At 46.3% G+C, this 20,631-nt stretch overlaps 1 protein-coding gene across 1 annotated transcript in view; it reads left to right on the forward strand.

Annotated features, from left to right (window-relative positions):
• Nucleotides 1-20,159, forward strand: part of LOC128730758 (ankyrin-3-like) — a 31,792-nt gene extending 11,633 nt beyond the window's left edge. The window contains exons 4-13 of the mRNA XM_053823837.1: nucleotides 12,171-12,272; nucleotides 13,126-13,578; nucleotides 13,700-14,464; nucleotides 14,595-14,798; nucleotides 15,965-16,708; nucleotides 16,794-16,974; nucleotides 17,057-17,324; nucleotides 17,482-17,499; nucleotides 17,647-18,032; nucleotides 18,131-20,159. Coding sequence (XP_053679812.1) covers nucleotides 12,171-12,272; nucleotides 13,126-13,578; nucleotides 13,700-14,464; nucleotides 14,595-14,798; nucleotides 15,965-16,708; nucleotides 16,794-16,974; nucleotides 17,057-17,324; nucleotides 17,482-17,499; nucleotides 17,647-18,032; nucleotides 18,131-18,444 — 3,435 coding nt within the window. The 3' untranslated portion in view covers nucleotides 18,445-20,159. The remainder of the gene's footprint in view (nucleotides 1-12,170; nucleotides 12,273-13,125; nucleotides 13,579-13,699; nucleotides 14,465-14,594; nucleotides 14,799-15,964; nucleotides 16,709-16,793; nucleotides 16,975-17,056; nucleotides 17,325-17,481; nucleotides 17,500-17,646; nucleotides 18,033-18,130) is intronic.
• Nucleotides 20,160-20,631: the final 472 nt, after the last annotated feature.

The following is a 20,631-nucleotide window of genomic DNA, read 5'->3' on the forward strand; positions in this document are numbered from 1 at the left end:
CATACCATCCGTATCACTGCACCACATTTCCTTTCGTTGCGGGAAGAGAAAGAACACCTTACCTAGTGACCTAGTGGGCCCACCCGCTTGCTCCCGAGGGCAACGGAAGTGCAGCGGTGCAGTGTGACACAATTTATATGCCCTGGCAGGATGGTTGAATGGCAAAAGGAAGTACTGCTGCCACCGTTGGTACGGTTGCGCTGATGCAGTGGTCGCCCGCTGCAGTGGTCGTTTATCGTTTCCGGCCTTTTGATGTAGGAGTGGCTAGAGTAGATAAAGGCTGACGGGCGGTTTCGCCTACTACTGGCGCGGTTTGAGCCTTGCGGAACCGGATGTTCTACTCAAGGCTGGGCAGGGTACCGTGATGGGCGTCGGTAATTCATCTTGGGCAAATGTAGAACCGGGAGTGGCACGTGCTAGCATCATGTAGCATGGTAAAAGGGCAAATATTACGTAAGACGCCTGCAAACTTGCGAATAAACGCGAATGGCTGTTGTGTTGTGCTGTGCGTCATATTTGCGGTCATATGTAGGGCGGAATAGCTCACCACAATCGGAACAGGATGTTAAGGAAGAGATGAGTGTTAAAATTATGCTGCCTTTATAGCCACTCAATGCATTATGTATGATGTATGGCAATTAATTAACTACTTAATGCAAATTTATCTAATAAACATTTACAATCCAACCAATCAAAACGAATTATCGATGATCATTTTATGAGCATTCAAGAGTGAATATTAAATGACAATGCAGTATTTGTTTTTTAACAACATTGCTTATGTTTTAGCTTGCCAATCCTATAACGATATTTAATGCCATACTTTTGCTGGAAAATGGCAGAAAGTATTTGATATAAAAGTATCTATAACTAAACTAAAGAAGGTGTTTCCTGTCAGCACTAATAATGTGAGAATAATAGAAGTTAGTAAAAACGAATAAATAATTCCATTAGTTTATATTATATTACATTATACTTTTACATAGCTATTCTGCGGAATGGAGGAATTTTATTCATCAAAATAACGTCAGTCAGTCCGATTTATGCAACTCATGGGTATTTTCATCCCATTTTAGGCCTTATACAGGCTCTTCTGGGTTGCTTGGATCGTTTTCAAAGCAAAGATTCAATATTATCACTTTTCGTTTTCTTTGTCGAAGTTATATAACAGTTTCAAATCAGAGTTTGATCATGGATATTTATTGCACTTTTATGAATACAGAGAAGCCTTGTCGAAGGGGGCAAAGTCGTGGAAAACAATGAATCCGAACTGTATGCCTCCCTTCACGATGCACATATCCGATTGCTATCGATCCTCTATCGATCCTCGCACGAGTGCACTTTTGATTGAGTATGTCAACCATTCAAGCACGGAAACCCATCGAACCGTGTCGTAAAACTGTGAATAACGATATGTCGGTCGGGTTTTCAAAAGCCATCATGGAAGAAAGAAGCCGAAAAGGAAAGAAAATGACGTAGAAGAGGCTCCATCGTAGCTGGAGGTCGCTTTTACCGCTTTATTCGCATCGGGTACACTCAAAAAAAATGCATACAGATCAAATGGCTCTAAGGCACATCGCAGATGGAATGGAAAGACCTGGTGGCTGATCACTGGAGATTATTGCGCCTTGTGAAACAGAGCATCAACGAGAAGGAGTCAGTTTCCGTGCTGCCCTCTCATACGCGGCCATTAAGCTTTTTTTTGTTATTGCGATTGAACCAGCCACATGTTTGCATCGGCTATCCGTGATCATAAACAAACAAGTGCGCGAATCGTGTGCCACGACCGAGTCACCATCCCCGGGGGAAGGATGCCCAAGCGGCGGTTCGCGTTTATACCGGCCGCTCGAACAGTTGGCTGCTTGCGGGTGGGTCGGTTTTCATCTGCTCGGTGCCAAAAATAGCGCAACATTTGATTTCGGGAACGAATGTCACCACGCTGACGTTGAGGAGACGCCCTGCCGAATAACACCGACCGGACTCGGTCACCGCGGAATGGCGTGTGAATAGTAGTGAATAGCTTTCCCTCGTTTCGTCATCACGTCTGGCGCGGGCCACGAGCGGTTCGTCTGTGGGATGCGTTTAATGAAAAACCCTTTGCTAAACCAAACATTTGCTTCATAGGGACGTTTCGCGACACTTCGGGCTGGGTTGTGAAAAGAGTGCCGTTTTGATGTCGCAACAGGGACACGGAATATAATTCACGTAGTGTTTACGAATGCAACGGAATCGCCAGCTTCCATAATCGACTCCGCTAATAGCTGGTGGGAGTTAATTTGTTTCCTTTTTTTTTGGTGCCGGGGTTTTCAAAAATCTGAATGTGTAGAATGTTGAAACAGCTTGCGCTAATAGTGGTTTTAATTCGGAACTAGCACTTCGTCATATCGTCCGTGCGTTAGAAAAAATTTTCCACTCCGTGGCGGTAGTGTAGATTTACATGATCTTAATGTGTGACTTAAAGTGCTTCTAAAACGCAAACGAGTGCACTCGAGTGTTTCATGATATTATTTCGGTGGCGAGACACCATCCCATCGTTCAAATATTAATAATATGGCGGTGAAAATTCCCTCACCCGTCACGCCCGGCAGTGCCACGAGAAAGCGCATGTAAAAACGAACATCGTCCTGAGATCGGGCACAGACGGGTGAAATGATGAAGCTGTGAAGCCACCTCCACCACCGAGGCATGACCTCACTCGGTCCGTAACACTGAGCGAGATTAAACATTTGCCCGTGTTTGTGGTCGTGTGTTTCTTTTATATTCGCTTCGTCTCGAGCGTAGGATGTTTCTGCTGGTCTTCGGCCAGGATCTGTAGAAAAGGCCGCAGTGAAAAGATCGCCTCCGGTGCCTGCCAGGATAGCGTGTTTCGGAGTTGAAAGCGGAAAAGGCCAAGCCAAGAAAAAGGGAACGATGCGAAAGGGCTAATACTGAAATGGTTTCGTCCGTTTGGCCGAGAACGGGTTAAACTGTTTAGTGATCGTTGACCTCGGACGAGCGGCGTGATGATGCCGTACATTTTAGGGGCGGAAAATTCACCCCACGTGTCCGTGTGACTCGTGCAGCGCCAGTGGTCCTCTGAAATCATTCGCTGGGATGGACAGAGAAGTAGTAAACCCGAGGTGCAGTAAAAATTTGCCCTCATCATCGTTAAGGATTGCAGGAGAAAGAGAAGGAGGAGGATGAGAAAAAAAAACACGGGACAAAAGACGAAAAAACGAATGGGAAAAACAAACTACTGACACTCGCCGTGCCCTGTCTTAGCCTTATCTTCGGTTACTAAGTGCTTTTACCGGCGTATTGCTCGTGGCTTTTAGGGCAACGCGTAGCAGGATTGATATTTATGCGCGTTGATGCTGTGACAGGAAACGAGCGAAATGTAATTACATCCAGCGGCGCCAGGATCGCTTTATGTTCGTTCAGAAGGGGTTTTTTTGTCGTGTTTCGTTTCCTCAGTCAAACCATCCGGAACCCGGGGTTATTACGAACACAATGGCGACGTTGAGGGCCGGCTGATAGACGCCAAGAAGAAGGGCGAATCTAGTGGAGAAGTTTAGCGACTTTGTTTCCGGGTGTTCCAGCATGGAGGATTTTGTTTTGCAAAGAAGGAACGGAATCTTACGAGTAGTCTCATTCTATAGTGAGAAGCAAGCAGAATCATGACAATTTCTGCAGTTTGAAATTATAGCCAATGTGCTGCTGTTATGACTACTAACAAAACGTGCATAAATGCAACTGATTTTTCCTGATACCTTTATCAGGAAAAATCCAATTAAACAAACCAAAAAACATTTTAAACATGATTGAACAATGCAGTTTTTCTTACAACAATTTTGTTTGACCGGGAATTTAAGGATAATTCTTGTTAAATAAACTATCGTATTTTCCCATTCAATTGATCATCATACTACACTTATTTTAAGCCTCAAAACTAGCTCGCGAAATGTTGTTACGTTTGGGTTTGAATTAGTTTAAAATTCAACGTTGTTCTACAACTTCCTGTCACATATTTTGAGGCATTGAAAATCCTGATTTACGCGGAAAAAGAACGCTATTTGAATTGATATTTACATTCAAGTCGAATTTCGAGTTTAAAGTTAATGCGAAATAAGGTAATTGGTTTTGCACTATGCAAAGACCCAGATTCGTTCTTTTTCAAACTATTGCTCCAGTATGATCACTTGCAGACACAACATCGCGCGAAGCTATGACGTCGATGATCGTCTGGTGCGATTCTCGCAGGAAGAACGGAAGAAACTAGCGTCACAGCCTACAGACTGCAAACGCGATCGAAAGAGTACACCAATTCGTTGAGGTTATTTATGATGTTTCCTGTTTACCATCCAGTTTTTGATCAATTTTCAATGTTTCAATAATTTAAAACGCTTCCAACCCGTGTCCTCTCTATCGCCTAATTATCCCTGTGGCTCTCTTTCTCTTTCCGATTCGCCCTTTTTCTCTCGCTTGACGATCACTTTTTCCTTTCCACGGAGCAAGTGTAAGTTATATTTAGACGCATTTTCCGCCCCGTGCTTGTCCTAGCGATTATTTCCTCGTCTCAACGGTGGCGCTCATCAGAGAACGGGTATATTTGAGTTTGAAAAACGCTGGCAAACGTACGTCAACGGAGGTATGATGAAAATGCTGTGCCCCTAAATTGGCTGACGAGAGCGAATTGCTGAACTGGTACTCGTCTGCTCCTGGCGTCCGGCCGATTTCGGCGGCTAGTGTTTTTTATTAGATCCACACAAGCACGTTCCTCTTCACTTCATCGCATCACTCTCACGTACGATTGCGTATTTTGGCGTTGTTGTTGTTGCTGTTTTTGCTAGTGCCGTCTACCAGCACAACTTCCGTACGACAACAAGCACTGAACCGCAATCCCTGGCTTGGTCACGCTCGGAACATTCAACCCGGTCGGGCAGTTTGCGGGTGAATTTTCCAACAGCCGCACGATCGATCTTGATCTTGCGTTTGGTCTGAACCGATGAACGTTGTATATGGACTATTAGCGATCGTTCGCCCTTCGTCATTCTCTGGAAGGAACTGTGCAGTTCAGCGTCGTTTTATTACGGATGGTTAGTGAACAACATATTATCTTACTTGTGCAATTTCGTTCGTCTAACGCCGATGCGATAGTGAAGCGACCTTTTCGAAACGAGCATTCAATAACTGAGTAAAGCCGCAGTGTGAAAAGTGGAAAAGTGATTTAAAAAAAAAACGGAAAAAGAAACGTACACCAACCAAACAAACGGTACCGGCGGTTAAGGCTGAACAGTGGTACACCTCCCCAAGGGCAAGGATCAACGCCAAAAAGGACGACGGAATCACCGAAATAAACCATGCTGACACTGAAGAAGCGATTTCCATCACTGCAAAGCCTGGGCGTAAGTTGAGTGTTATTTTTATGGTTCATTTCTGCTTGATAATGTCGCCTTGAGACGAGCGAGTTTTGGGTGCCCGTGGCAACATACAGAAACATGCCTGTTGTAGCCCCACCGAGAAAACCCTCATACACGGTGGGGTGGGTTTTCGTTTCTCTCGCTCTCTCTCTCTCTCTCTCTGTCTTGCTTGCTTTCTCCTTGAAAATGTTGTTCCACCTTGTTCCACATGTGGGTTATGATGAGAGGAAACTTGCCAGAGTGGCGTACTATTTTTTTTCGCCTGCTCAACCCGAGTAGCTATTTATGTTGCGCTTGACTTGTATGTGCTCGTGTTGGGCGGTATACAGCTCGAGGATGGCTCTTGGAAGCGTTGAAGGGTAGGCCCTCGACAGTGTGAAAGGTAGAGTTGCGCTAGAACGCGTTCTAGTGGCCTAGTGCGTGCGGGGCAGCATAAAATGCTAAAAATGCACTTGTGCGTCAGTCGAAGGTGATGAGTAGGTTTGGACGCGATGTTTTGCATTGGAACTAAATTAGAGCATCACATAGACAACAAATGCTGCAACACTATCGACAATCATGTGTTGGAAGCGAGTTGTTGATTTTTTTCTTGAATCAACAAGAAGCGGTTTAATTCGAGATGATTTATCGCAATAAATCATTTGGTGATTTTTTGAAACATTTTATACGTTACTTTTTATACGTTTCGTATGAAGAAATAAAATTACACCACCAAAAAAACAAGATTCAGCGGATGTATATATGTATAGTAACGGCCATATCGAAATTGGCTTGAAAATAATTTGGCACCCTATTATCACTCGCAAATATTCCCGCAGCAACCATTCGCAAACATAAATAATGATGCCAACTCTAACGGGCGCCTCTCGGGATGGCTGCTGAGACGACCGCTCATCAGTGAAGCCAGCTCTGCCTCACAAGCATATCCTAGTAGGCTGCCGTTTTCCGCAGAAAGAAAGTTTTGATAGAGGTCAAGGTTACCTTGATTTCATCAGCAGCAGCTGCATTTCTTCTGCATTAGGATAGGAAATTGAAATACACTAATTAAAGGCAGTACTGCAGATACATAATATCATGAGATATGAAAGTAAATAACAATCTACGCATAAAAACTAGCATGAAAATTGTGAAAAATGGGAAAATAGTAAATTATTCACGGTGAACTGTCCACTAATAAATACAGTTTAGGAAAGAAGTTTGTTACATTATCTTCTAGGATCGTTTGGAAATTATGGTCATTACGTAAATATACTTATCGTTTTAGAATGATTTCATATATTTGAAATAGAGTACCATACTAGTGTGCTGATTTTTGTTAATGACAAGCAATTCAAAAGTATTGAGGAAAGGGGAATATATAATGGAAGAAAGGAAAACTAATATTGCTTCTTCCTGCACGTACACCGACATAATGCATATTTCACAGAGGACATTTTTTTCCCTGCCTAGAACTGCCGTGTCGCTAGCTCGGACCCAGCAAACATGAGTTAACGAATAAATGAATCGTCAATTAGCGTGCATCGGATAAGCACCTACGTCCCCTAAATAAAACCAACAGCGTGTGTGCCATTTTATACCGAACAAACGTACAGTGGAGTTTTGTGAACACAAGGGGTTTTGAGATCGCAAGTTGCGCAGACTGCCGTACGGCCACCCCAAACCTGCTTACTCGCGCGATGATGTCACTTTGGCGCACTGCAACCCCTCGCAGCATTAGCGTGGTTTTCTTACGCCCTTGGTTCTGCGGAACCGTCCGCAGACCAGACCCGGGCGCTTCCTGCAAAACAGGGGGGGAAAACGGAGCAAAACAAAACGGAAAACCGGGAGGGTGTGTAGAGTGCATTTCAAAACGCACCCCTACAACACAGACAGCCGTGTAGAATGCGCGCGTAGCACGTGTCGCGGAAAAAGGATACGCTTCTTTTGGAAGGCGACCGGGCTTACGGTGTATTGGTTAGTTACTCTCGCTCCGCTGGTGGTCGTGACGGCGCCAAACCTGGCTGTTTACGTTCTGTCAAGTGCAGAAAGCCGGCAAAATCGCCGCAACACGTCGATTCGAACATTACGCGGGGAAGTTCGCCTCCAGGGAGCCGGGAGCTCCGGTGTTCTTGGGTTGATTCGGGTGTATATTTTATTTTTTCGAACATGACTCGAGCCCACGACGGGAATTCGGAGGCGCAGGCGCGCTCGATGCCTGTACCTGTTCGTGGAAGGTGGAGAAATCCCGCTATATCCTGTGCGGTTCGGAAGGATTTTCATTCAGTCCAAGAGCAACCGTCGGTACAGAAAAACGCGACCTATTGTGAATCCTAGCAGGCCAGTGATCCTAGTGTGAAGCAGAAGCAGTTAGAGTGTAACAGCGCTAGCTTCTTTGTCGCCTTGTCTCTCTCTCTCTGTCTCTCTCTATTTTCTCCCAATAGCCCACAGTTAGCCTGCTCCGACTGCAAATATAAGGGATAAGGGATTTTTGATAGTGAAGCGGTTTGAAATTCACTCGCACCGTTTGCGGCCAAAACTTTCCTTCAATTTTCTTCCAACCACCTTGGCCGCAATTTCACTTCCCTGTTCAGGCGTTCTTTTGATTGCGGATATCGCTTCAAAAAGAAAAAAAGAACGTACAAACCTCACACCCTGCTTGCAGTTTCCACCAGCCAGCGAACTGAAGCGCTCAACAGAGCCGCTGAGTGGTTGAGCAAATTTTGCGGCCATTTTGTTCGTGGTCCTCCGTGGTTCCCCCATGCGCTTTTGCGTTAACACCCCGTTTCCTCTTATGTTTCCGTGCAGTAGCCGTAGTTAAAATAGGTCTAGTGTGAAACAAACGCGTTACGCGAAACGTGAACTACAGTACTATCTATTGACACCTGCGTGAGCAAAAGCGAATAAAAAAAAATAGAAAAAAAATCCCCACTGGCCGACAGACCACCGGATGTAGGACAGTGCCATCCACATTTTGCTCCACATTCAGGGCGAGCTTTACGTATTATGCAATCATTCGTACGGTGGGTCTGCTTAGTGGTGGCAAGTTCAACAACGACACCAAGTACGGGCTTACCGTGAGTGCTCGCCGTGCTTTAGAAGTGTGGACTTCCTGCGGCAGCTCGTGGTTGAAAGGAATAGCAAAAAAAAAAAAAAACGATAGGCCCAACCTCACAAATAGATAAAGCCAACAACAAAAAGAAACTCCCACACCCACACAACCCGCTAGCTGCATTCGTGCTGCTTCCAACGGGCTGCATTCATCGTGCACACGCGTTTATGCAGGAACGTTGCAACGCCCCACGGCAGAGGTTTGCTACCGGTTTGCTAGCTTAATCGATCGACACAAGGGACCTGGGTTTTGCAATGGTCACCGAAAATGGAACACAGGTAAGTGTGACGGGGCCTTTTTTCTCAGGTTTCCTTCCGCCGTTTGGCTCTTTGCAGTCCCTTTTTAGACATTGGGTTACATGGTACCGACATGACAGTTTTCCGCACTAATTTTCCACCCCGAGGGCGTGGGGGCGAATTTCTCGTCCCGTGGATGGGTTTGGTTAGAAATTAGTGTGCTTTCCCGCTGCAAACCTGGCTGCCTGCAATTCCAACCTCACAGGTCAAATAGCGGAAGTAGTTACGATGAGCCGTTTTGGTTTCAACAGCAGATGAAAATTTTCTCTCAGGCGTGTGCCCTCGATGCCGCAGAGCGATCGATATTCTGTCATGGTCGTCGGCACGCTCGGCTGTTGGTGGTGGTTGTGTCTGCACCATACACACACGCGCGCTCGAGAACGCAAGCGAGACGCAAAGCCTGCAGGATACGCCGACGGCATCACGCGCCGGAACGAGATGGCGCATTTTTTTTCCTTTTCCCACCCCCCCGGGGAAGGAAAAAGGATCATAAAAGTAAATCTCGTTCGGTGCAGGCGGCGTGGTGAGCGATTCTGCGAGACGGTTTTCGAGAAGGTTAGGTTAGCTGCCACTAGACGTTGCCTTTTAGCTGTCGGTGGTGACGACTGGCGTGTCCTGGCCGTGTAGGGCTCCACCATTTCCGAGTCCATTGCCAGTATCGGTTGCTTTTCCACGGAAATGTTGCGCTGTGTGGGGGTCAAGCAGTAAAAACTCTGCACTCTGGAAGGTGCAAGAAAAATAGAAACGAACGCAGAACCATGATAGTAGCGTTTTTTTTTTATTTTCTCTCAGCCAAACCGTCCCGTTTCTGTCGTCCTTTTTAACGCGCCAGCACACAAACACGCGCGCAGGATTTCGGGCGACGCTGCTGACATACGACGGGGGTCTGACCGGAACTCGCACGCACACAACCTCCGTGGCCAGGATACTGCAAGGCCCGGCGCGTGTGCTTTCGTCTGCGGGATTTCCGTTTCTTCGGGGTACGGACTCCAAAATGGCAGTCCACTTGGAAGAGCAAATGCAAAAAGAAAAAAAAAATGTGGAAGAAAAAATCTTCCAAGAAATATTTGTTCAGAGAATTCTCGGAAAATCGTTCACCACGAGTGAACCGTCTGCTAGCAGGTGCCGTGTATCGATTATACATGTATAAATAACGGTCCAGGACGAGAGGGTGGCATTTGACCGCCATGGAAAGTCGCGAATTGAAGCCTTAGCTGAAGGTAGGAATGACAAAAAAAGAAAACCCCCTTTATCGTTTTTTCCCCAAACCAGCAGCTGGTCACCGCCGTGGATCATCAATCACGGTGTGTGGAGGAAATTGCCTTCCAGCGATATGGTAATTTGACACTCACGCAATAATCATCAGCGTCTAACCTTTGCCACCGTCGGCTGCGGGTGAAGCCTTGAACTGGGCCTTGTGTTGGAAGCGGTATCGGATGGAATGTATTGTTTGGGTTTCTCTACTTTCGAAAGCTCATATTATTTGGGTGCGGCTGCTAACGCGAGCAAAATGGAGGCTTGAGTGAGCTACGCCCATATATGTATACGTGCAGCAAATAGGCTGTAAAGTTCTCATTTGCTCAACAATCAACAACTCGCAGAGCTTTCGGATTAGGTGGGAACTAATGTTATCAGCATGCTCTTATGTAACATGCAGCCTTACATAAAACTATGTACTGGGTATGGCTCGTTCGAGTAAATAGTCTAGCTCGGTGTTTTAGTAGTGAATACATTATTTCATCCCGTTCCATGAGCCATGGCGCGTTTGGCAATCGTCCAACGAATGCATTGGCTTTATTAATTGCAAAACTGCCACGCCACGGCATCCTGTTTGTCGTTGCAAAGAAACGTGCCTGAGCTTGATCGAATTCATTGATTGCAACAACAAAAAAAGCCATCTCGTCCCGGGTTTGGAGAAGTTTTTGGACGCCTTCCAAGCTTTATGGCACGCAAACTAACTTCAAACTGTCACGCCAAAAAAAAAAAAAGAAAGAGTATCACAAAACAGCGCACACGTAATTCGGTTCATTTATCAATGTGTGCGGCGCGTTATTTTTTGTTTGCGTTTGCAAAAAGCAGATGGGGGGCTATCTAACGAAGAAGGCCGCGCGAGAAGCATTATCCTCGGTGATCCTTGCCAACTCGTTTTTGATTCAGCTTCGTAGTATGCGAGCCACAGCACCTGCTTAGTTAGGAGCTACTTAGGCGTGTTTTTATGTGCCGCAATAAAGTGATGGAAGCGCCAAGCTGACCCAACAAAATTCGTGACCTTTGGCATCGGGCCGATGGACGATGTTCACTGCCAGCATAAGTTTGCCGCCCACATGGGGGGGCATTATTCACAAATGGACCTCCGTAGGAAGTCGGTATTTGATTCTGTCGAGTAAATGTCAAATGTGAAGCAAGAACCATCGCCAGACAGCCTGGCTGCGGCAGCCCGCAGCCAAGTGTTGATAACAGCATGTGCAGCATATGCCGCGAGGTGAAATGCTGTAATGGTGTACCGCGTTGTCAATGAAAAAAGGCCTCTGTAATGGCCGGATTCCATGACGTTGACAAAACGGCACTAGGGATTGGGTAATGGGGCAGCTCCTCTGAACCAGCAAACGAAGCCATCGTCAGGCTTTTTTTTCAGCGCAGCGCAGTTATTTTGGGTCGAGCGAGATTTCGTTTGGTTTATTTTTTAGTAGTGCTTTGAATCCAACGTCTCAGGCTCGTCGAGCTTGAAATAAAAAAAACGAAGGCATTTCTGTAGGCGAAAGCTACGTCGGTACGTTGGTACATTCCGGCACGAAAAGCTTGAGGCATACTGCATTATGACATAGGCATTGGATCGATTCGCACTACCTCCCAGGCCACCGAAAGGCATTCTGACCGAGTTGGCACGACCGAGGCTCAGTCAGCTCGACGGCAGATCTCGGACGTGCCAGCAAGGCATTCGGGAGTTGGAAGCCTTCGGAGATTGATGAATACGTCGAGGATATCTTTGGGAGCTGTGAAGCATTTGGGCTTTGGTGTGAAAATTCAGTGCGCTGTTTGATGTGTGTGTGGTTGCAGTATCTGCACGGATTATTAGCAACATTGTCCTAAGGATAGCATCCACAAAACGACTCCGATCTTGCGTAGATAAATTATGAACTCTGCTTCTTGTGAAATTGTTAAACTGTTATAGTTGCGGATTTATCATTAAATCGTGAATAACATGGTAAATGTAGAGTGTGAGCTATATTAGCTCAAAGAGAGTTTGTAAAAAAAGCCGGAAAATTCTGTGCTGTGGAGTTTTGAATAATATAATCAGCTGTTGCAAACAAAATCATTCCATTGCATGCTAAAAACACAAATCTCGAGTAGGTTAACATGTCGAGTTTTTGTTTCGATTCGTTACAGTCCGATGGAAACACGTCGTTCCTGCGTGCTGCAAGAGCAGGCAACTTGGAGAAAGTGTTGGAACACCTTAAAAATAACATTGATATTAACACTTCCAATGCGGTAAGTAGTTTGCATCATTTTTTTCTTAGGGGTTTTTTTGAAAAAGTCGATTGAATGTAACGTTAACTCGGTAAAAAATCGTGCAAGTTGTCTTCATCCACAAAAAGTGAAAACTAGCAGTTAGAGTAAACCGTAAAAAAAAACAAGTTCTTTTAAGCAGTATGGTTCAAGGAGAATCATTAATGCAGTTGCGTAAAAGTAACGCAAGATGTCGCTGCTGACACGAAGGATAGTGTTTCCTTTTTTTTTTTGCAATGAGTTTCCATATCGTGTGCGCAGGATCCATTTTCTAGCCGTCGCGGTTGAAGTGAGGGGAATTTGACAGCTCGCTGTAGCTTCCGTTTTCGAAGAACGATCCATTGCGCAGGACGGCACTGTTCGTCGGATTTGGTCCTGCGTATACTGCGTCCCGGTTCTCGACGGCACGAGCCCGAAGCGGACGCGACTCGGACTGGTAAATACTGGGCCCAAGAGATATGGCCAGCGTCGGCAAAAAGCGGCATTTTACGCGTGTGTTAGGTTATGGTTCAATGTTGAATTTTCCGTGAAAGTGAAAGTCATCGGCTTGGCAATGGTGCTGCGCGTAAAGGATGTTTGACGTTTGACGGGACGCGAGACTCGGTATCAGCTAGAATCAACAACCTGCCAGTTTATGCGCAGGTATTGTTGTATCGTGAACAAAGTGAACGCTGCCGCGGTCGCAGACAGCCGTGACGGCTAGAATCGAAAGTTAGTTTTCGTTTCATTTCGCGGAGTGACCGAGTTGGGTTTGAAGTGATATTTTTAGGCGCTAGGTATTTAACGTTCGATTTTTTTTTTGACATCTTTGCTTTCGTCGACGGCACGCGAACAGAATGGCTTGAACGCATTGCATCTAGCGTCGAAGGATGGGCACGTTGCCGTGGTGACGGAGCTGTTAGCTCGCGGTGCCACAGTTGATGCCGCAACTAAGAAGGGCAACACGGCCCTACACATCGCTTCGTTGGCCGGCCAGGAAGATGTGGTGAAGTTGCTCATCAAGCATAGCGCGTCCGTGAATGTGCAGTCTCAGAATGGCTTCACGCCGCTGTACATGGCGGCCCAGGAGAACCACGATTCGGTCGTGCGGTTGTTGCTGTCGAACGGAGCCAACCAGAGCTTGGCCACCGAGGATGGCTTCACGCCGTTGGCCGTCGCGATGCAGCAGGGACACGATAAGGTGGTGGCCGTGTTGCTGGAAAGTGATACCCGCGGGAAGGTGCGCTTGCCCGCGTTGCACATTGCTGCTAAGAAGGATGATGTGAAGGCAGCAACACTGCTGCTAGAGGTGAGTTGTCAGCTTCCCTTCACTCGACCGATCTAGTAGGCTGTTGAGACCATGTGCTCGAGACCACGACGGCCCTGCGGTTCAAAGCTGTAAAGGTTAATGTCATTTTCTTCGCACACAGAACGATCATAATCCAGACGTAACGTCCAAATCGGGCTTTACACCTCTGCACATCGCGTCGCACTACGGCAACGAGGCAATGGCCAATCTGCTCATCCAGAAGGGTGCCGACGTGAACTACGCCGCTAAGCACAACATCAGCCCACTGCACGTGGCCGCAAAGTGGGGCAAAACCAATATGGTGGCTTTGCTGCTCGAGAAGGGCGCCAACATTGAGAGCAAAACGCGCGATGGCCTCACACCGCTGCACTGTGCGGCCCGATCGGGTCATGAGCAGGTGGTCGATATGCTACTCGAACGTGGCGCCCCCATTAGCTCGAAAACTAAAAACGGACTAGCGCCATTGCACATGGCCGCCCAGGGTGAACACGTGGACGCCGCTCGAATTCTGCTGTACCATCGCGCGCCGGTCGATGAGGTCACCGTCGACTATCTAACGGCTTTACACGTCGCGGCACACTGTGGGCATGTGCGAGTTGCGAAGCTCCTGCTCGACCGCAATGCCGATGCAAACGCACGTGCCCTAAACGGGTTCACGCCACTGCACATTGCCTGCAAGAAGAACCGCATTAAGGTGGTGGAACTGCTGCTGAAGCACGGCGCGAGCATTAGCGCCACGACCGAGAGTGGACTGACGCCGCTGCATGTGGCATCGTTCATGGGATGCATGAACATCGTCATCTATCTGCTGCAGCACGATGCCAGTCCCGACGTTCCGACTGTGCGAGGTGAAACACCACTGCACCTTGCGGCTAGAGCTAATCAGGTGAGTGTGAGACGTTCGGAAAATTCCTTTTTTTTCAGGCTCTTACAGCAGCATGACACGATTATGGATAACCCCAAAACTGATCTGCCATTGTGACTGTTTCGGGTGCCATTTCTATGCCCTCTTTCAGACCGATATCATACGCATTTTGCTACGCAACGGAGCTCAAGTAGATGCGCGTGCTCGCGAGCAGCAAACGCCACTACACATTGCATCGCGCTTGGGTAATGTGGACATCGTCATGCTGCTGCTACAGCACGGCGCCCAGGTGGACGCCGTCACGAAGGACATGTATACGGCCCTGCACATCGCCGCCAAGGAGGGACAGGATGAGGTAAAGAATCTCGTTGCTAAAAAACTTATGGACCACATAGACACAGTCTACCTGATGCAGTTGTTCTGGATACGGCATCAGGAGTACTTCATTTAGGCAGGATAGCACCCGGTTACGGCCTAGTGTACTAAGAACGTTGCGATGGGTGGGGTTGAACAGTAGCATAGCATGTAGTCAGGCATACGCACCTTAACGCGGTTGGTTAAAGGAAGCAGAGCGAGTAGGTACGCTTTGACGGACATATCGTGCCATTGTGCGCAAGGAATGGGGTCTAACCACCGAAACGCGTTGTTACCTATAACATATCGACCGAAACAGAACCGCACAACGACCGCTAAAAGCGAGGGATAAAACGATAAACGATAGATCGACTTATGCGCCTTTTGTTGCACACTTGACAGGTTTAAGTTTTCTTTAGTTTAAGGCTCTGTTGTTATTATTTTATTATTATTTGAACGCCATTCGAAAAATGTGTAATAAAGCTGTAGTTTGAAGTTATTGTTTGCCCCCGCGTTTGGTCTGCAGTTGGTTTGTGGGAACTGCACCAACGGTGAAAAGCCGACTGTTGTTACATGTTCTTTATTGTTTCCCCGTTCATTTGGTTTGGATTTAATGTCGCTCTTGTGTTCAGGCTGTCCCACCGAGGGAAGCGTATCTCTAGTGTGCACAATGAAGGAAAGTGTTCCTTCGCCAGGAAGTTGATTTGTTTGTGAGACAGGACCGTTCAGTTCAGTCACAGGTTCGTTTTATTTGCAGAAGCATCCTACCAGCACCAGGCAGGTATAGCGAGTGTAGTGATATCGTGTTGTTATAGTTTTTATTTTATTTTAGTTTTTTTTTCTGTTTTATTTCTGTTTGTGTTTGAGTTTTACTATCGTTAGCTGGTTAAGGTTGATCGTTTGTTACGACATTACATCCGTTAATAACCGTTTGTTTGTTTGAATAACCGCTTGTTTGCGTTCGATTTGGTATGCCTAACGTTTCTCTGTTTGCAATTACTGTTAAACTAGTTGCACCATCCACCCAAACGCTCAGGACGCCCACGATTAATGCTGAACATGTATCAGTCAAGTGGGAAGTGGGTGCGATTTGTCTGAAATGGGCTATCTCTACGCTCTTGCAACGACTAACGAGCATTCGCTAACGATTCGTCCTTTCCGTTGTAGGTTGCTGGCGTCCTGTTGGACAACGGTGCCCAGATCGATGCAACGACCAAGAAGGGCTTCACTCCGTTGCACTTGACGGCCAAGTACGGCCACATGAAGGTGGCCGAGCTACTGCTGGAGAAGAACGCACCGGTGGATGCGCAGGGTAAAAATGGCGTCACTCCACTGCACGTGGCAAGCCACTACGATCATCAAAACGTCGCCATGTTGCTGCTGGAGAAGGGAGCTAGCCCTCATGCTACGGCTAAGAACGGGCACACACCGCTACACATTGCGGCACGCAAAAATCAGATCGACATCGCCAACACGCTGCTCAAATACGAAGCGCAAGCAAACGCGGAAAGCAAGGCCGGATTTACGCCGTTGCATCTGAGCGCTCAGGAGGGTCATACCGATATGTCCGGTCTGCTGTTGGAGCATAAGGGTGATCCGGATCATCAGGCGCGCAATGGGTTAACGCCGATGCACTTGTGCGCGCAGGAGGATCGCGTTAGCGTCGCACAAGTACTGGTAAAGCATGGAGCCAATACGCAGGCGGCAACCAAGGCGGGTTATACGCCGCTGCACGTCGCTTCACACTTTGGCCAAGCGAACATGGTACGCTATCTTATCGAGCAGAATGTTAATGTCAACGCTTCCACTGGTATTGGATATACGCCGCTGCATCAAGCTTCGCAGCAAGGACACTGCCACATTGTTAACATTTTGCTGGAAAATAAAGCTGATCCTAATGCTATTACAAATGTAAGTGAAAGGTTGCGGCTTTTCCGTTGTGCCAGCGCGCTTAATAATTATGTTCTCGCTGGTTTTTTGTTTCTTTTGCACACAGAACGGACAAACGTCACTGAAGATTGCACAAAAGCTGGGATACATTAGTGTGCTCGATTCACTGAAATCGGTCACGGACGCCGTAGCTACACCGGATCAGCCACCGTCAGAGGAGAAGTACCGCGTGGTTGCACCGGAGGCGATGCACGAAACATTTATGTCTGATTCGGAAGAAGAAGGAGGTATAGCTCCGACACACCGGATATCTAAAAAGGAACTTCTGCTCATGCTCTTAGCTGCTGTTCGCTTTGTTCTTTGTCGTAGGTGAAGACACTGTGCTGTCGGATCAACCGTACCGCTACTTGACGGTTGATGAGATGAAATCACTCGGCGATGATTCGCTGCCGATCGATGTGACCCGTGACGAGCGGATGGACTCGAACAAGATGGTTCAGAGTACCGATTCGCACCAATTTCCACCAACGGCGCTGGAAGATTCGATAAGCCCTCAGCACGCATCCATGGTGCAGTCTGGCATTTCGGCGGCCGATTTTACGGACAACATTAACATCGAGCGTCACTCGCACGTTGGGTAAGTGAAAACGAAACGCCAGACAAAAGAGGCGGGCATTTGGGTACTAATCGCAAAATCGCAAAAATGTGCTTTTTTCCTTCCTGCTTGCCACTAACACTAACTCTCGTGGTGGATGGATTTAACAAATGTGTCTTTTTGACTTACATTCACACAGAAAGCTGCACTGGAAGAAGTAAGTGTTGCATGCTGCCTTTACGTGCACGTATCTCGTTCGCGAGTGTTTAATAAAACCGTCGTTAGGTTAACTTAAATTCATTGTATATAGGCATTCTGGCCATTGATAGGTTGAGCATTAATATTTTGCGTGTCATTTCGACAGCTTCTTAGTGTCCTTCTTGGTGGATGCTCGTGGAGGAGCCATGCGAGGCTGCCGACACAGTGGTGTGCGTATCATCGTCCCGGCGCGATCCGCCGCACAACCAACACGCATAACGTGCCGTTACGTGAAGCCCCAGCGCACTATGCATCCGCCGCCTCTAATGGAAGGAGAGGCCCTAGCGAGCCGTGTCCTGGAGCTGGGTCCGGTTGGAGCTAAGTTCCTTGGTCCCGTCATCATGGAAGTTCCGCACTTTGCCTCGTTGCGCGGTAAAGAGCGCGAGATCGTCATCCTGCGATCGGACAATGGGGAAACTTGGCGTGAGCACAACATCGACATGTCGGATGAGATAATCCACGATGTGCTGAACGAGTGCTTCGAGCCAGAAGGTAATATGCCACGCGATCATGCGTCATACGAGCGTTTTAGGGATGTGCGATCTTATGGCTTATGGCGTTGGGTAATGGTTGATGGTTGTTTTTTGCAGAGCTGGCACAGCTGGATGAACTGGGAGGTGGCCGTATCTGCCGTTTCGTGACGTACGATTTCCCGCAGTACTTTGCGGTGATTTCGCGCATTCGCCAGGAAGTGCACGCCATCGGACCGGAGGGTGGTATGGTGTCTAGCACCGTCGTACCGCAGGTGCAGGCCGTCTTCCCGCAGGGTGCTTTAACCAAGAAGATCAAAGTCGGGCTTCAGGTAAATCTGTTCAAACCGCGCAAGGGTGTAGCCCCCGAAAAGTTGCGCAAGATTAGCGTCAACCACGTGCCGAAGAAGAAACGTTTCTCTTTGATTTGGTAAAAAGACACATACGAACCAACTGCTCCGTTGCTCGTCTGAGGCAGCTGATGCTGGTCAAACAAAATGCTAAAGCTTACGTGCTAGTACCATACGACATACGAGTGGATGGCGCGACAAACGCGACTCAACAGGACAAAAAAAGAAAACAAGATTAACGTATGAATTAACTTTCTCCCCGTGCTCAACTATGCTTTAACCATCTCTAGTCAAGGTTTTCTGATGAGAGAAAACTACCGAATTGCATGCAACTTTCAAAGGATTTAAGGACAATTATATTGTAGTTGCTTTTAAGTGAAAACAAAAACGCCTTTTTATGTTGGTAGTTTTGCATTATTCTTACACCCAACCGGAAAATACACCCAACCGTCCGGCGTGTCGATAAACGTGTAAGGATCGCCTTTGGTTTTGCTTTTTTACGTGAAGTACTCCTAGTTTAAACTTTTCGGTTACGCTTTTTACTACATTACGACCTTTTTATGGCATTTCGCAAATATTTTGCAAACTGAACTACTGAATACAAAGCAGTTGAACTAAGGAGCAAAATGCAACATGCAGCAACATTATTGCACTCGAGGCCATATCGTGAAGCTAGACAATGTGTTGCGATCGAAGCGATCAAAAATCAGTACTTCGAACAATTGCATTTACATTGACAGAAACGACAGAATCAACTTAATATCAAGATGCATTCCATTTACTCCGTCTACATGTATTACGAGGCAACATAACCCAAATTTATCTCATTGATAAATGCTCATAAACAATTCAAAACTCAGTGCATAGATATTTCGAAGCATAGTGCAACGAACGCTTTCGTACGGAAAGGCAGGTTAGTAGTTTATCTTGGAAGATTCCATGGCAACTGATGATATCAAATTATGGAAACAATCCAAAACAATACACCTTCTCCATGTGCAGAAATTATTATAGTTTTCCGTTCGTTTTGTAATGAACATGAATTAACTATAAATCACAATATGCGAAAACGATTAATACTGAAAGTTTTGCTTAAATTTGTTGCCAAATTTAACTTAAAACTTTATTTACCTATTCCTACACGCTTAGAAGGAGCGTAAAGTTTGATTAAACAAAAAATTTAAAATCAAATACACATATATTTCGGTTTGCTTAATGAGGTTATCATCATGTAATCCAAGAGTGCGTTGTATGGGACAGGAGGCGCCTGACATTAAACTTCAATGTAATGCATACCCCAAGAGCAAGCTATGACAGATGGCAGGAGCTTTCATTATAAATCAGTATTTTCCAACAGCCAGTATATTCGTTTTCAAACCAATCCTGTCCGCAAGTAGTAAAGCGATTTTCAATTTAACATCAACGAAATAGAAAAGAAAACCTACGATATTAGACGCTTAGAAGTTCCATGTTTATGCATAAACCGAGAAACATCCGCCGAAAATAGTCTTCAGCGGTTTGTTGTCTCACAGTTATATAATCAAACACGTTGGTGCAATATGTTGTGAGGTGCTTTGGAGAGAGCCACCAGTTTAGAGCGATGGATCGTGCAGATCGTGAGTCTAAGTGCGAGGCGATGTAATTAAAAACACTACTATTAACTACGATACACAATCAGATAACGATTCGATTTGAAGCATCTGGAGGCAATTAATATTATGAATCTAAGGTTTTAGCGTGCGCTAGCTCGTACCGAACAATATTGACAAAACACGATTTGAGTGCCCAATAAATTTAGTTCATGTGATGAAAAATCAAATCCAAGCGCTGCTGCATTGCAACTAAATTGTTTCATTTCTTGCTTGTGTTATGTGTTTTGCGGTGTCACCAATCGATCGGAAATTCTCAGGATCTCAATTATTACGATACACTCAAGAATGAAATTTCAAAGCTCAAACTGTAGAGGCAGGGCTGCAAAAGTACCCGAGTGGCTTACGAAACCTAACTTCAGTTTAGATTGATTTTTTTATTTAGTTGTCGGATTTGTTGTATGCTGCCTATCAACCTTTGTAAGATGTGCTTTGGTAACATTGGCTAAGTAGAGGTAGGCAATTGAAACAACAAGAAATGGGCGTAAATTGGCTAAATCACCTAGCGAGTAGCAGTAATATGAAAGAAAACGAAAAACAATCAAACCTAGTACGGCATGAAGTAATTTTAACTTTTTCCAATCCTTCATAGTGGAATCGCACTGAGGTGCTCTGTTAGTTC

This window comes from Anopheles nili, chromosome 2 (assembly GCF_943737925.1).
Source record: "Anopheles nili chromosome 2, idAnoNiliSN_F5_01, whole genome shotgun sequence".
Classification (NCBI taxonomy): domain Eukaryota; kingdom Metazoa; phylum Arthropoda; class Insecta; order Diptera; family Culicidae; genus Anopheles; species Anopheles nili.